Genomic DNA, 16,481 nt, shown 5'->3' on the forward strand with positions numbered 1-16,481 from the left:
ATCTGCATCTGAAACACGCTGCCTGAGTCTGTTTAGATTTTAATCCTTCAGTCCAAGTTCAAGACCCAACTCGGTCTCAGCAGATGTGTGTCTAACATGAGTCTGGTCCTGCTGGAGGTTTCTGCCTGTTAAAGGAAGTTTGTCCTCTCCACTGTAACTAGCTAAATACTGTGAGGTGCAATGCTCATGGTGGATTAAGGTGGGGTCAGACTGAGTCTTATCCTGTCTTGGTGTTGGGTCTCTGTTCATAATTTGACACAGAGTGTACTAGACCTGCTCTGTTTGTTAAAGCGTCTTGAGATAACATTTGTTGTGATTTGGCGCTATACAAATAAAGATTGACTGATTGATTGATTGATTGATTGATTGAGTCCTAGCTAGAAAACTGTGACAGTGGCAGAACTATTATTAGTTCTTCTACTTTCTACTTTATTTTTCCACTTCCGTACGTTTTTTGGTAGTTTTAACATCCTTCAAATTTTGTCCGATTTTCACCATTCAACTTTTCAACTATTCAGCTCCGTCAGCTTTTTGATGCTATATCTTTTCACTTTTCCAACCCTTATACTTTTTGAATTATTCAACTTTATTTAAACTTTATTTAAACTTTTTTTTAACATTGAAACAGATGGGTGGAATCTTTAAATCGACTTTGACTTCTTTAACTTCTACAGCTTATAGCTTCAGCATACTTTAACTTATAGACTCCGTTCACACTTTAAACTGTTCACAAGACTTTCAGCTATCTACACATGTTTCACTTTTTCACATTTTTTTTTTTTAAACATGTTTTTATTGAACTTTTCCAATATAGACACATAATAAAGCAAACAATCAGAAATTGTCAAAAAGGGAAGTTTATGCACATATAAAAGAGATCATATCTCTAGTGGACAGTGTCCGTTTTACACTTCCTTATAGTGACAGCATTGAAAACATAAAAACACACAGAGCAATACAAACAATACAAAGACAACCTAACCAAACACAAAAAAAACAAGAAAAAAGAAAGAAAAAAAAACAAAGTGTGTGTGTGTGTGTGGGGGGGGGGGGGGGGGGGGGGGGGGGGCTCACATCAAAAATAGGAAGTTACAACTAAAGCAATTTGGGAAATAAATAAATCAGAGACAGCATCCAAGTATAACAATCCTGCACAGTACACCATCTACACTCACTCCAAGGTACTTCTTGAAGTTCCACAACAGATATTCCTAACTGTGATCTACCAACCCATTCATCAGAATGGTTGCCAGTCTAGGGCCTATATAATCTAAGAAAGGGACCATATATCAAAGAATATTTTGATCATACACTTTGATCTGTATGTCAGATATTCCATAGGTATGATATGATTCACTTTTTTGATATCATTCACAGTTTCTGAGATTTTACTGTTCAAAAATTCCTCAAATTTCAGCTCTTCCCTCACTTTAACATTGGTGTGTGTGATGGAACACTGGTGAGCAGAGTGAGAGGCAAGGCAAGGCAAGGCAGCTTTATTTGTATAGCGCATTTCATACACGAGGGCAACTCAATGTGCTTTACATTAAAACATTAAAAGCATTGGAGACATTCAGACAAGCATAAAAGAACATAATTAAAATGACAAATATGATAAAACAGAAAAGAAAAGGAAAATTAGAAATATATTAAAAATTACATTAAAATTTTAATTTAAAGTGGGTTAAAATAATCTAAGATAGGAAGGCAGTGGTAAATAAAAAAGTCTTAATCTTTGATTTAAAAGAGGTGAGAGTTGGAGCAGACCTGCAGCTTTCAGGGAGTGTGTTCCAGATATGTGGAGCATAATGACTAAACGCTGCTTCACCATGTTTCCTTCTGACTCTAGGAACTGAAAGCAGACCAGTACCTGATGACCTCAGAGGTCGAGGTGGTTCATAAAGTAGTAGCAGATCAGCAATGTATTTTGGGCCTAAACCATTCAGGTCTTTATAAACCATCAGCAGGATTTTAAAGTCTATTCTCTGACAGACAGGAAGCCAGTGTAGGGATCTAAGAACTGGAGTAATGTGGTCTACTTTTTTGGTCCTTGTTAGGACTCGAGCAGCAGCATTCTGTATGAGCTGCAGCCGTCTGATGGACTTTTTAGGGAGTCCTGTAAAGACCCCGTTACAGTAGTCTAGTCTGCTAAAGATAAATGCATGGACAAGTTTTTCTGCATCCTGCTGAGACATGAGTCCTTTAATCCTTGATATATTCTGAAGGTGATAGTAGGCGGACTTTGTAATTGTCTTAATGTGGCTGCTGAAATTAAGGTCTGAGTCTATGACTACACCAAGGTTTCTGGCTTGGTTTGAACATTTCATCATTGCAGATTGGAGCTGAGCAGTAACCTTTAACCTTTCTTCCTTGGCTCCAAAAACAATCATTTCAGTTTTTTCTTTGTTTAACTGAAGAAAGTTCTGGCTCGTCCAGTCATTGATTTGTTCAATGCATTTACTCAGTGTTTGTATGGGACTATAATCCCCTGGTGATATGGTGATGTAAATGTGTGTGTCATCTGCATAGCTATGGTATTTTATTTGGTTGTTTCTTATTATCTGACCTAAGGGGAGCATGTAGATGTTGAATAGTAGAGGCCCCAGAGGTTCAAATCTTAGAGTGGGCAGGCTGGGAAAACAATGGGACATGGCCTCTGGAAAAATTAACATAAAATACACAAATTTCACTCCACATACACAAATAAGAACTCAAAACTTTCTCTGTCTTCTCCTGCTTCTTCCAAAGAGGTAACCAAAGCAAAAGATTGTACCGTTGAGCCAGCAGGTCACCAACTGTCAGAGCAAGTCTCTCTGCTCTGCCATCTGCCGTAATGTTAAATACTTCTGGAGGACAGCAACAGTACACTTTTCTAAACTTTTCTTTTCTGAAAGTTATTACGGTTATCAACTACTTCTACTACTTCTACTTCTACAACAACTACTACTTTCACTACTACTATTACTACTACTACTTCCACTACTTCAAATAAATTAACTACTTCTACTATTATGACTACTACTTCCAGGAAAGAATGAGTCCAGAATGAACTCTGTCCAACATTAAATGCATGTACACACGAGGGAATGTAGGAAATGGGGACCAGACTCTGCAGGTCTGGATTTAAAAGGCGTTCAGATCCGTGATGATCTTTCAGATTCAGATATTTGTCTGGACCTTTTCATGTCCTGGTGTTGTCCTTTTCTTTCAGCGAGTCTTAGATAATTTACCTGTCGATGTAATTTAATTTGTTAAGCTGTACGTGACGACAGGAAACACATCACACACATTACAGGAGTTTATCGAGGGTATTGTATTCCATTGAAACGATGAACTGAGATTTTCTTTAGTGTTTACTTCTTTGTGTTTTGTATTTTAACAGATTCTTAAGATGTGATGTCAGACTTTTGCCTCTAATTTCAAAGTGGAGTACTGAAATGTTATAAAAGGAGGGACGCAGCGTTGATGATTCAGAATCTAAACAAAGATTACAGACTGCATGATAGATATTTGTAAAGGATTTTTTTAGTTTTGGTAACCACTGGCCTTAAAAGCTGACGTGTTTTGGATTGCATCACCCTACCCCATGATGTTGATGATTTTTTTTGTTTGATTGTTTGTTCTTTTTTTTCTACAAAAGTCAAATAAAGAGGCTCCACTTGATAAATAAACTTTTCAGCCTGCTGTTTCTGTTCGACATGAGCTCTGTGTTGGAAGGTAATACTATAAGCAGCATAGATGGATAGATAGATAGATAGATAGATAGATAGATAGATAGATAGATAGATAGATAGATAGATAGATAGATAGAAGGATAGATAGATAGATAGATAGATAGATAGATAGATAGATAGATAGATAGATAGATAGATAGACAGATAGACAGATAGATAGATAGATAGATAGATAGATAGATAGATAGATAGATAGATAGATAGAAGGATAGATAGATAGATAGATAGATAGATAGATAGATAGATAGATAGATAGATAGACAGATAGATAGATAGATAGATAGATAGATAGATAGATAGATAGATAGATAGATAGATAGATAGATAGATAGATGAACGTAGCAGGTAATGGTCTAGACTTTTGGTCCACACATGCTCCATATGATCGTTGATGTGGATGCAGAGAGAGTGGGTGGTCCTTAATGTGGCCCAGCACACATGACCGTACACACTACCAGACCAATGTGGACAAACTCCTCCCAGACCACCTCTGTAAGTGGACTGAGGGATCGGATCCCAACATGCATCGATAAGCGTACAAACCTGGACCTCTGGTATGGTCTTATGGGGCTCCTCTTCAGGGAGCATGCTCAGCTCTGCTCTCATGGTGACTCTCAGCGATAGAAACACAGGAACTCGAAGCTTTGGGCAACATTTTTCTTGATGACCTGGACATTGGCTTTCTCATAGAGATCAACAGAAGCTAGATCGATGGTCACAGAGAGGGTCTGGGCCGGGTTGTTGTCTTCTTTCTCGAACCACAGGTACGCCTGGGAGGCTCCGCTCCCCTTGTTGAGATCCAGCGTCACTCTCTTATAGCCGCTCTTCTCAAAGCTGCCATACTCATCGTCTTTGATGGAGACCTGCAGGTCTCTGATGGCCTCTCTGGAGTTGGTGGTGTGACGGTACCACAGGAAGACAAAAGCTCCTCCTGCATCTGTCTTGGTGTTTCCATCCATCACTGATTCAAATCCATATGGAGGCTCTTTAAACTGCTGCACATACGAGGAATCACACGTCAGAGAAGGATGATGCTTTACGGGTGGAAGCCAAAACTCTGAACATAACCTGGTCCAGATCAGATAAATAAACTTGTTTTTTCAGCATTTTAAATCACAAATCATTTCCTTAGCTCGTCCACCAGGTGTAGTGCTAGGATTACGAATCTTATCAGGTGAGTCGGTTCTCGATTACACGGCTGTGTGTGAGAGGGTGTGTGAGGCAGAGCTTTGTGTGTTGTGCCTGCAGCGCTGGAAGCCGTGAAAAGGTAAGGCGAGTTTATTTATAAAGCACCATACATACAAAGAGCAATTCAAAGTGCTTTACAGAGTTAAAAACAAAACAGTAACAACCAAAAACACACAGCAAACACTCCAAACATTTTATAGGCATTTCAATTTCATTATCTCATTCAGTTCAGACGATGGGAGTTTAGTGCAGCCAATTATATTTAATCTATTCTCTCTGTCTCTACTTATATTACTTGACATACATGCTAAATAGAGTTGGGTCGGTTTTTAATTGAGAGGGATTATTCTAAATAATCCGCCCCCCTCACTGCTCTGAAGTCCATAACTCACAGAGTCTTACTGTCGTGCCGGACACGGCTCACAACTGATCTCAGCCCAAAGACATACACTCGTAAAATATGACATTAAATTGTCAAATATGCAATTTCAAAATATAACAATAAATTCAAAATATCCAATTTAAAATGATATTTAATTTAAAATGGCCAATTTTAAAAAATGCCATTAAATTGTAAAACATCCGATCTAAAATATAACATTAAATTTAAAATATCCAATTTAAAATATGAAATTAAATTTAACATATGCAATTTAAAATATGACATTAAATTTAAAATATGAAATTAAATTTAAAATATGAAATTAAATTTAAAATATCCAATTTAAAATATGAAATTAAATTTAACATATACAATTTTCACTGGCTGTAATTCATAAGGCACAAGCATCCACTGTTGAGTCTTGGGATCTCGTTATTACTTCTCTGTTAAATGTTAAGCTATGACTGAGGGGTGTTTGTTTTTTGTGTGTTTTTTAATATTATTAATATATAGAATATGAAACCTACACACGAGCTATCTTATTGATTGATATATCCTTTCAATCCTCTTCCTCTTCTATTTTATTTGTTATTTTTATTTATTATTGTTTTATTCCAAATGTATGGATGATGGTGTGGCCTTGGGTCACTTCTCTTTAATTTACCTATTCGGTCTCTGTCATTATTTTTGATTTATATTATCTTTATAACACGGCATTGGTGATATGTAAATAGTTTGTTTGATGGCGATGCCATCTGCTGTGAAAAAAATTCAATAAAAATATTGATCACAAAAAAAATATCCAATTTAAAATATGACATTAAATTTAAAATATCCAATTTTAAAATGACATTTATTTGTAAAATATCCAATTAAAAAAATTGAAATTCAATTTAAAATAACCAATTCAAAATATATAATTATAATACTAATAATAAAAGTAAGAAGAAGAATGCTGACAATAATAATAATAATAATAATAATAATAATAATAATAACACATTTGTGACCCTTGTATAAAAGTACTGGTATGTTCTTCTTTCACAGTTTTGCATGCTTGGACTCTTCCAATAAAAAACCTGAATTGTGAACGATAAAAAGTTTTTGGGTGTTTGTTCATGATGATCTCAGAGTTCAAACCTGATTCCAACTTCAAACTACAAATGATCAATAAATTCAAAGTCAGACATCAAACAGCTCATTAGGCACAGGCTGTAAATGTTTACCGCTGTCTTCTGTAGTCGACTGATAAGATGTGCGTACGTGAAGTCCAGATGAATTTCTGCAGAACAGTTTCAGGCACAGTAAAAATAAATTTAAAAGATCTACTATAACCGCTCACATACCAGGTCATTGGTTAATGTGTTAACCTGCAGATTTCTGTGGAAGTTCACCTGGAGGCTGATCCTCACACTCATTCACTTTAAGAAGCCAAAGGCCAAAACAGAGAAACAGACTAATGCAAAGACAGACATGATGTTAAAATGATAACATCCAATCACCACTGACATTTTCACACTTTTTATTTTGCTGTCACTTCCCAATCATAGTTTGGAATGTCCAACTCATCCTCTCATTAGAAGTCAATAAATGTATTAGGGGTGACCCCAAATAGTCGAATATTCGACGATTGGTTCTAACGAGCCTTAGTCGCCTGCCAATCTCATAGTTGAATATTTGCATATGAAACGTGGATCATTCCATTCAAACCATGGGGGTGCTCAATGTCTAATTTTACACTATTTTCCTGTTTCCCATAAAAATAGTGTCTCATATCCTATTTTGATATAAATATAGACTTATTGAATGTAATTCTGAGAACAGCTCTTGAAGTGTTAAATCTCCTTGAAGTGGTAATTAAATCTCCCCTGGTAATTAAAGGTGGACCATTTAGGTGGACCTGTGGAGCAGACGTACCTCAGCTGGTCTTTAAATCTTTCTACGTTCATGGCAGCTCAAAATGTCAGGAAATAAAACTTCAGTTGATCCTAAAAACTAGTGATGAAGATGAGGAGCAGCTTCATGAAGAGGGCTGTGAGATCAAGGATTACCGGACCACACAAAAACTGTACGGGGCCTAAAGAACCAGGAGGGATACCCAAAGCTGTCTGAAGCCTCTAAAACAATCCACAGCATCCCATCCACCTCCACACCATCAGAGAGGATATTCTCAAAGACAGGATTTACAGTCAACAAAGACAGGAGCGCACTTCTGCCCGTACACACGATGGTTTTCCTCACGTACAATTTAAAAAGACTCAAGCGGACAAAGACGAAATGAAAGACTGTTTTAAAAGGTTCTGATAAGAGATTTAAAAACCCTTTAGCTGGTTCAGGTTTGATTTTGAACATTATACAAATGTATAGTCTTAAGTTGGACAAACTACCCTCTGCAGTGCTGCTCTCTGCTGTGTGAACACTGTTTAAATATCTCCTGATTCCTTTCTCTATAGTGGAGCGTTGTTCCATGTTTAACTGATGGTGGCCTTATTTGAGTTTTCTCTCCTTCATCACCTCGTTGTTTTTGAAATATAGATTTAAAAGATCAAAGTTTTATACTTTAATATTCTGTTGTCCCTTTTACTTTAAGCTATGAGTCTCTTAATTGTAAAGGGTTATGTGTAATATTGTCATGCGGTCACCATCATGCAGACTTTGGGTCAATAAGGAAAAACAACAAACATTCCACTATTCATCCACTATGGGCAAAATCTGATGAATCAGATTCCACTAAGCAAATCCTTAGTCAGGCTCACGCCTAAAATGTATTGAATAATAAGATTCATACGTCTTCACAAATTTCTACCAAGTCTAGTTGCCTTTCAAGCTTTGATTCACCGTGACCTGTGAGACTGAAAACCTTCACTGACAAGGGACAAGACAAAATCACCAAAACAGCAAAGGCAGCACTCAGAAAAACAGAAAGGAAAGCACAGCTCTCAAGAAGAAGATGAAAACTTTTCAGAAGACAGAATGAAGGCATCAGGCAGACTAACAACAAAAGGAAAGAAACGGAGCGATGAACAAACAACTTTGCTTTGCTGCCAATCCATCCAGCAACAAGACCCTGCAGGGATCTCAGATCCTGCTGCCAGGACTAAGAACCCTGCAAAGAAAGAAGCAGTGTGCTGAATGTGAGTCAGGGGTGTCTTTGATTTTAAAGAAGTGAAGGTAGATGGTTTGAAAACGCTTACAGACAAATTCCACCAGATCCGTGTCCGATCTGTCACAGCACCAGATCTGATAGGTTTGTATTCTAGTCCATGTGTTAACTTCCACTGGATCCACTCCGTTGCGTTCCAGCTGCGTATCTGATCCGGCAGGTCGGAGTCCTCCGGATCAGATACACAAGACTTCTATTTGTGCCGGATGCCGGAGCACGACGCATCAATCACAGTTTTTAAATAATCTGTCAGGCCTCCAGTGTTCTTGTTCTGGTTTCTTTGGACCTTTTTAGATTTTGTTTACGGACATTAAAGTAAGTTTTAGTTTGAATCTTCTCTTTTTTTGATCTTTTGTTCTTTAGATGTATATTGTCTGCACACAGGCTCTCCTCTGTTGTTTTATTTTCCTACGTGACAGTATCTCCTGACTTTTGTCCAGCTCTCTGTCGTGGCTTCCAGCTTTTTATTAGTAAGCCCTCCAAGGTTCAAGGTCTTCAGCCTCCTTTTAACAGCACAAAACAAGACGTGACAATGAAAAGCAAGAAAGTGCTCAGGATTAAAAAGGTAACCCTCAGTAAAAATGAGGAAAATAAGGAATCAACAAAAACAAGGTAAAGAAAAACAAGAGAGAAATTAAATTGACCGTCAGTCGATAAACACAAGGTAGAAATGTACCATCAGGGTTAGATAACCAGAGTGTAATTTATTTTTACTGTGCCTGAAGCTGTTCTGCAGAATTTCATCTGAAATTCAGATTCTCACTTGTTATCTTATCTTATCTTATTCTTATCGATTGCAGGGATCAGCAAGTGTTAAAGAAGGATATAAACAGTAATATAATGACCTATCCCAAATACCGCCAAAAGATTTCCAGTGAATAGATCTGTACGTCAGTGCCGCCAAATTTCACCATTCTAATTTTTAATTGTTGTAGAGCTCCTCTCATAAAATATCTGCAACAGTCCCAATATAAACGGTTTATCTGTATTCCAGAGAGAAATTGGAGTTACACAACTTGTAGAGGATACAGACTCGTTCCTAAAAGACAAACATCAAATTGAGACAACTTAACAACTTAATAAAGATTTCTCCAGAGCTTCAGGGTTAAATCTTAATATAGGAACGTGTGAAATCTTAAACATTTTTTAATTTGATAAGGAGTGTATTTGTGATATTCCAGTTTAAGAAAACAGTCAAATATTTGGGTATCGATATTACTAAAGACAATTTAACAAGACAGCAACTTAACTTTTCTACCAGGATTAAAAAACTAACAAAATATTATGAACTTCAACATGATCTATCTATCTTTGGACTGACTAAATCTGAAGGTATCTCTTACCTTGTTTATCCGGCTCTATCTCTATTTGTTCAAGACTCAACATCAAAAGAGATCAACAAAATAATGACTCACTTTGCCCGGAAAAATAAACAACACCACCTAAAAAAGGAAATTCTTTCAGCCACTAGAAAATAATTACTTAAAAAATAGAATTACTAAATTTCAATGGCTTAAATAATATGTTTAAAATAAAATGGATAAAGCAATGTCTTAAAACCCCAGTGACTAGATGTTATTTTCCAAACCATATCTTTAGGAGTAATGGAGGTATTCAATTTTTACTTACCTGCAACTTCAGCATCACCAACTTACATTTGAAATAATCAAAGTTTTATCAACAGGCAGTTTGTACAGAAATAATTCTATTCACAGAACTTTTCTCCCACAAAACTATCATTTGGTTTAATAAAGACATAAGTAAAAAATCTCTCTTTAAGCAGAAATGTGTCGATAGAGATAAAATATATGTTAGTGATCTCTTTGCTGACAGTGGCCTGCTGTTGAGTTCTGAATGATTCCTTCACATTAAGTCATTTCCTGTTACAAGCAAATAATTCCACTCTGTAATGAAGGCTCTTCCTAAAGGTTTAAGTCACTTAATGAACAGTCATTTAAAGTTCCAGGACGCACTGAGGATTAAAACTGATTTAACACTGGGTATTGATCTAAGGAATGAAAAATGTAATAATAAACACAAACACAATGTCTTTAATGAAAAAAAGGAGAACTGGTCCTAGAGGAAAAGCTTTCTGGAATAACTTTTTCACTGATACTGACCGGCTCAAATAAGATTAAAATAACATTTATCCATCTTACTCCTATCCACATTCTTAGATATACAGTTGTGCTCATAAGTTTACATACCCTGGCAGAATTTGGGATTTTTTGGGCCATTTTTCAGAGAATATGAATGATAAGAGAAATGCTTTTTTTTCACTCATGGTTAGTGGTTGGGTGAAGCAAAATTTTTATTAAACAACTTTGTTTACTCTTTTTATATCATAAAGACAGAAACTACCCAAGAAACCATAAATTCTGCCAGAGTATGTAAACTTACGAGCACAACTGTATATCAGGATTATACTTTTGAAATGATGAAACAAAATCACTGCAGCACCTGTTTTATAATTGTTCATATTCCACTATTTTCTGCTCCCAAATGATGAAATATTTTTTCTGCAAAAACTCAGAATAATCTAATCATTGATTGTAGAGAGTTGTCAGCGCTTCAGGAATGTAAATTATTGGGATATTTGTCCAGATTTTCTCCCTTTTCTGTGTGACCTGACTGCAGTGTTTCAGGACTTTCACTCATGCTCGCAAAAAAATAACCCAGTGTCACCGGGAGAATTGCTCACAGTCGTGAGCGTCTTCCTTCCCTACAGACTTCAACAATCATCAATATCTAAGCGAGCATCCTGAGCTCTGCAGGCCTGTTAAAAAGTCCAAAACTCTGAAAAGAGGAAGGAGAGGTGGCCTACGCCGAAAACTGAGGAATTTTCCCAACTTCCAACAGTCTTGCTGTCAAACAGGAAATAAAACACACCTGTCTCCTTACCCTCACAGAGACACTGTGAAGCTGTATCAAATGTTTGGACCCTAAAGCAGGACTCGATAGGCATGTGAAAATTCACACAGAAAATAAGACAAATTATGACAGACTGAAATTACAGCAGACAAACTGAGATTAAAGAAGTGTTAAAATATAATATATTTTAATATCATGGGGTCAACATGGACAAAGTTTCCTGATAAGAACATCTGACAGCTCTTTACGTCAAAGACTCAGAGTCACGCCTCCAAACTGAATTCTGGAGAGGAAAGATTATCTTCTTTGGAAACCGTACCTGACACCTGGGGGAGGTTCTATAACAAAGCTTACGTCTCTCTTCTCTTTATAAAGACAGCTGATTCAGTGTGAGCAGCATCATTCAGCAGCTGAGCTGACTCCATACAACCAAACAACCCAACACCGAGTGTCTCCACACACGTAAGTATTTCAGCTCTTTGCTCATGTTCTCTGGTTTTTGTCACAGTTTGAGGTTGTTCATTAATTATGTTTATTATTGAAACCAGACGGACATAAAATAATAAATCCAGACATGTTGTTTCCATCAGATTGATACTTTGAAGGATTTTAAAGCAAACATTTAGTTTATGAAATTCAGAAGAAATAGAAAATGCGTCTCAAAGTTTCAGAGTTTAAGTTTAAGATTATTATTTTTTGTCTGATTGGATCATAAAAATCCAACTTTCTTCTCTGAAACATTTCTAATCTCAGTGTGTCAGAGTGTATGAGCTCAATATGTGACTAAGGATGAAGATATTTCAGAGTTTACACATGTTTAATCTGTTCTCTCACTCTGTGTGATGCAGGAGCTGAAAATGTCTCAGTACGTTTCTGAGCTGGCAGTGTCCCTCAATCAGGCTGATGAGGATCAGCTCACACAGAAACACTTCAAGAAAATCAGCGTTGATTTGAACCAAGGAGATGGAGAGAACCGAGTCTTCATCTGGTACAAAAATGGCAACAAGTCCATCACCAGGATTCAACTGACACACATGGAAGACATGCAGGGTGGCCTGAACACTGCAAACTACACCAAGATCGAGAAAAACCTCAACCCTGACAAAGCAGGGAAACCCATCAACTTGTGGTCCTTCCAAGGTCCCTTGCTGTCAGATATTCCCATCGTGGAGATTGATGTCACTGCTGACCCACACAATGAGGCCTCCAAGTTCAGGGACGGCTGGGAGAGGATGGCCTGTGATCTGACCAGGGTGTCCACGGGGAAGAGGGTTTACCTGTGGATGAAGAGAGAGAGACCCACATACATCTGTGAAGTCCAGGCCACTGATAGCTTTGTCAACGACACCAGCCTCTTCCAGAACGGCTTCATCCGGATGGATGAAAACACCAACAGAGGTACAGGAGGGGCTTATGTCTTCCTGTGGTACCGTCACACCACCGGCTACAAAGAGGCCATCAAAGACCTGCAGGTCTCCATCAAGAAGGAAGAGTATGACAGCTTTGAGCAGAGCAGCTTTGAGAGAGTGACGTTGGATCTCAACAAGGGGACCGGAGCTGATCCAGCGTACCTGTGGTTCAAGAAAGAAGGGAGCGACCCCGTCCAGACCCTCTCTGTGATCATCGATCCAAATGCTGTGGCTCTCTACGAGGCTGCAAAAGTCCAGGTCATCAAGAAAAATGTTGGCAAAAGCTTCAATAACCTGTGTTTCTATCGCTAAGGGTCACCATGGTAACAGATCTGAGCATGCTCCCTGAAGAGGAGCACAAAGAGTTAAAAAATACTCCTGTGTAATCATTTAATGCTGACGTGTAATCTGTTGAAGAATCAGATCTTGTTTACATAAACTTCTTATTTCTGATTTAATAACATCAATAAAAAAAAGTGATCATCTAAAAGTTCTAACATCTCAAACTGACATCACACTCTGAAGAAATGTTCTGAAATGAGTTTGATTCTGTAACGTTTTACTCTGATGATTGAATAAAGTGTGATCTGCATCTGAAACACGCTGCCTCAGTCTGTTTAGTTTTTAATCCTTCAGTCCAAGCTAGAAAACTGGGACAGAAAAATATTATTATTATCATTTCAACATATTGTTCTTCCACTTTCTACTTTATTTTTCCACTTCCGTATGTTTTTTGGTAGTTTTAACATCCTTCAAATTTTGTCTGATTTTCACCATTCAACTTTTCAACTATTCAGCTCTGTCAGCTTTTTGAAACTATATCTTTTCGCTTTTCCAACCCTTATACTTTTTGAATTATTCAACTTTATTTAAACTTTATTTAAACTTTTTTTAACATTGAAACAGATGGGTGGAATCTTTAAATCGACTTTGACTTCTACAGCTTATAGCTTCAGCATACTTTCACTTATAGACTCCGTTCACACTTTAAACTGTTCACAAGACTTTCAGCTACCTACACATGTTTCACTTTTTTGATATCATTCACAGTTTTTGAGATTTCACTGTTCAAAAATGCATCAAATTTCAGCTCTTCTCTCACTTTAACATTGGTGTGTGTTGGTAGGAACTCTGGTGAGCAGAGTGAGAGGTTCAAATCTTAGAGTGGGCAGGCTGGGAAAACGATGTGACATGCCCTCTAGAAAAATGTACATAAAATACACAAATTTCACTCCACATACACAAATAAGGCGTCAAAATGTTCTCTGTTTTTTCCTGCTTCTTCCAAAAAGGTAACCAAAGCAAAAGATTGTACCGTTGAGCCAGCAAGTCACCAACTGTCAGAGCAAGTCTCTCTGCTCTGCCATCTGCTGTAATGTTGAGTATATTTCTGGAGGACAGCAACAGTACACTTTTCTTAACTTTTTATTTTCTAAAAGTTATTACGGTTATCAACTACTTCTACTACTTCTACTTCTACTTCCACTACTTCAATTACTTCTACTACTTCCACTACTTCAACTACTTCACATGTTTAAGACCCTTCTACTTATTCTACTCTTTATAACTTTTGTAGATTTTTTCTTTATTTCACATTTCCACATGCAGATGTGTTTCACAGCTTCCAGCTTCAGCATTTCAACCCATTTGCTGTAAGGAAATGCAACCTTTCTAGTTAATATTACTGTTATTATTATTATTATTATTATTATGACAGCAATGGCACACCAGGACCTAATAAAAACAATAAAACAAATCAACACAGCGTTTGGTGATAACAGGCGCAACAACAGAATACTGAACAGTGAAGGCTAAGGTGGGCTTGACTCTTCACTCCTTTCTTTGCCACGCCTCAGTCTGAGACTTCCATATCAGCAGAGCGAGCCTATGTTTATTAAATAATTAACTCATTCACAGCATCAGTTAGTCTGCAATCATTCATCATCAGGGGGAGAGAGGCAGGGGCATGTCCAGAGAGTGCAGCCAAGGGTGGCACAGCCTCCCTTTAGATCGGATTGGCCACCTGAAGTGCATTCCCGAAACCTCACACAATGATCCGGTATCCGCCTTGTTAGAGTCACTCTTTGGACTGTGTTGCAGCAGACTGCTGGTTGCAGTAGTCTGCTGTAGCACATTTTCTTTGTGTCATTGCACATCTATTTCATAAGACAGATGCTCAGGGGAGGAGTAGGACCTTCTGAATTCAGGACAGAAGCTGTGCCTTGTGATCTAGATGTGAGGTTCATGGACCCACTGCCTGAGACCAGTTCACTAAGACTTGCACCATTCCCCTCTGTTGTGGTCTTTAAGTGAAGAGTCTTTACAGGGCGCTGTTAGGAAAGTTGTGCACACTGAAAATAACAGCAATCCACATTTAGCTCCAAAACATCATAAAAACATGGTGTACATTTTTTTAATTTAGAGCAATATTTGTGATCTTTTTCACTTTATTTGTTAAAATAAAAGTTAAATCTAAATTTAAATGTTAAATGTGAATCTAAATGTTAAATATTAAATCTAAATGTTTAACGTTAATGTTATATGTTAATCTAAATGTTAAATATTAAATCCAAATGTTAAATGTTATATCTAAATGTTAAATCTTAATCTAAATGTTAAACCAAATGTTAAATCTAAATGTTGATTGTTAAATCCTAATGTTAAATGTTAACTCTAAATATTAAATCCTGCTCTTCGATCTTAAATATTAAGCTCATATGCAAATTCATACTGCTGTGAGTATCTGTGTATCTTTCAGATGTTACAGTTTCAAAATAGTAAATCTTACCTCGTACATGCAGCATGTTAAAAAGCCTTATTGAATCAGTGTTGACCCGTACACTCTCATGGTCTCTTTGTATGCAGATGACCTGTTGATTTATATAACTGACCCCATAATTAGGGCCCGAGCACTGGCAAGGTCTGCCACTTGTACCCCAAATATGCATGCCTCAACGTGCCCCAAAACTCCCAAAAGTTTGCACATGCATCAGGCCTGGCATAAATTTTAATATTTTGGTGGTCCCGTGAAAAAACTCAAAAAATTGGCTCAATAGCGCCCCCTTGAATTTGCTCATTTCAAGGGGCCAGCCCCTCAAGACGGTTCAACATACATGCATGAAATTTTTTTTTCATACGTGTCATGCCAAGACCTACAAAAAAGCCTCTTGATGTCATGGTGAAATCTCAACAGGAAGGGCAGAAATTTTAGTTGAAATTGTAACACCCGATTCACAAGGGTACGTATTTATGCCAACTTGTCCTACAATTTTGCTGCGATCAACTCCCAACCCTACACATTCTATAGAAGATACATTGACGATTCAAAATTATCAAAAATAATTTCTCTAAGTCAATGAGTGTGGGCGTGGCAGAGGGTCAAATTTGGAGGTAATTTTGGCAATCTGCCAAAAACTTCAAATCTTAATAACTCTTACATATAATGTTGGATCAGGACCAGGGCGCTCATGCATGATAAGTGCCCCAGCCTGAACGCCTCTATAGGCAAACATTCACCAATATCGTATAGTGCCCCCTACTGGCAACAGGAAATCACGTCCCACAGTTTTTATCCAATCAACTCCTGCTTCGCTCAGAATGTTGTTGTCACATTGGAGATGAACATTTATCAAATTTTGGAACGCATTTCATGACCCGCTTTGGGAACCATTGGTGTAAACATACCGTGCTTTCAAACGTCTGTCCACTGATGTCACCGCTGTGTGTTTCACTGT

The 16,481-nt window shown here is 37.4% G+C and overlaps 1 protein-coding gene across 4 annotated transcripts; it reads left to right on the forward strand.

Moving 5' to 3' along the window:
• Positions 1 to 4,938: 4,938 nt before the first annotated feature.
• Positions 4,939 to 13,284, forward strand: LOC117818693. Of its 4 annotated transcripts, none has more exons than XM_034691683.1 (3): positions 4,939 to 5,001; positions 11,714 to 11,800; positions 12,187 to 13,284. In XM_034691683.1, exon 3 carries the CDS (start codon positions 12,196 to 12,198, stop codon positions 13,057 to 13,059), a length of 864 nt encoding a protein of 287 aa, XP_034547574.1. In that variant the 5' UTR covers positions 4,939 to 5,001; positions 11,714 to 11,800; positions 12,187 to 12,195; the 3' UTR covers positions 13,060 to 13,284. The 4 variants fall into 4 exon arrangements, with proteins under 4 accessions (XP_034547574.1, XP_034547576.1, XP_034547577.1 ...); XM_034691685.1 differs by lacking the exon at positions 4,939 to 5,001 and adding an exon at positions 8,407 to 8,438; XM_034691686.1 differs by lacking the exon at positions 4,939 to 5,001 and adding an exon at positions 10,416 to 10,491.
• The last annotated feature ends 3,197 nt before the right edge of the window (positions 13,285 to 16,481 follow it).

Source organism: Notolabrus celidotus, chromosome 9, assembly GCF_009762535.1.
Source record: "Notolabrus celidotus isolate fNotCel1 chromosome 9, fNotCel1.pri, whole genome shotgun sequence".
Classification (NCBI taxonomy): Eukaryota; Metazoa; Chordata; class Actinopteri; order Labriformes; family Labridae; genus Notolabrus; species Notolabrus celidotus.

Bases quoted from the DNA above. Each gene is read 5' to 3' on its own strand.
- LOC117818693 (XM_034691683.1), top strand. From the start codon at position 12,196: ATGTCTCAGTACGTTTCTGAGCTGGCAGTGTCCCTCAATCAGGCTGAT.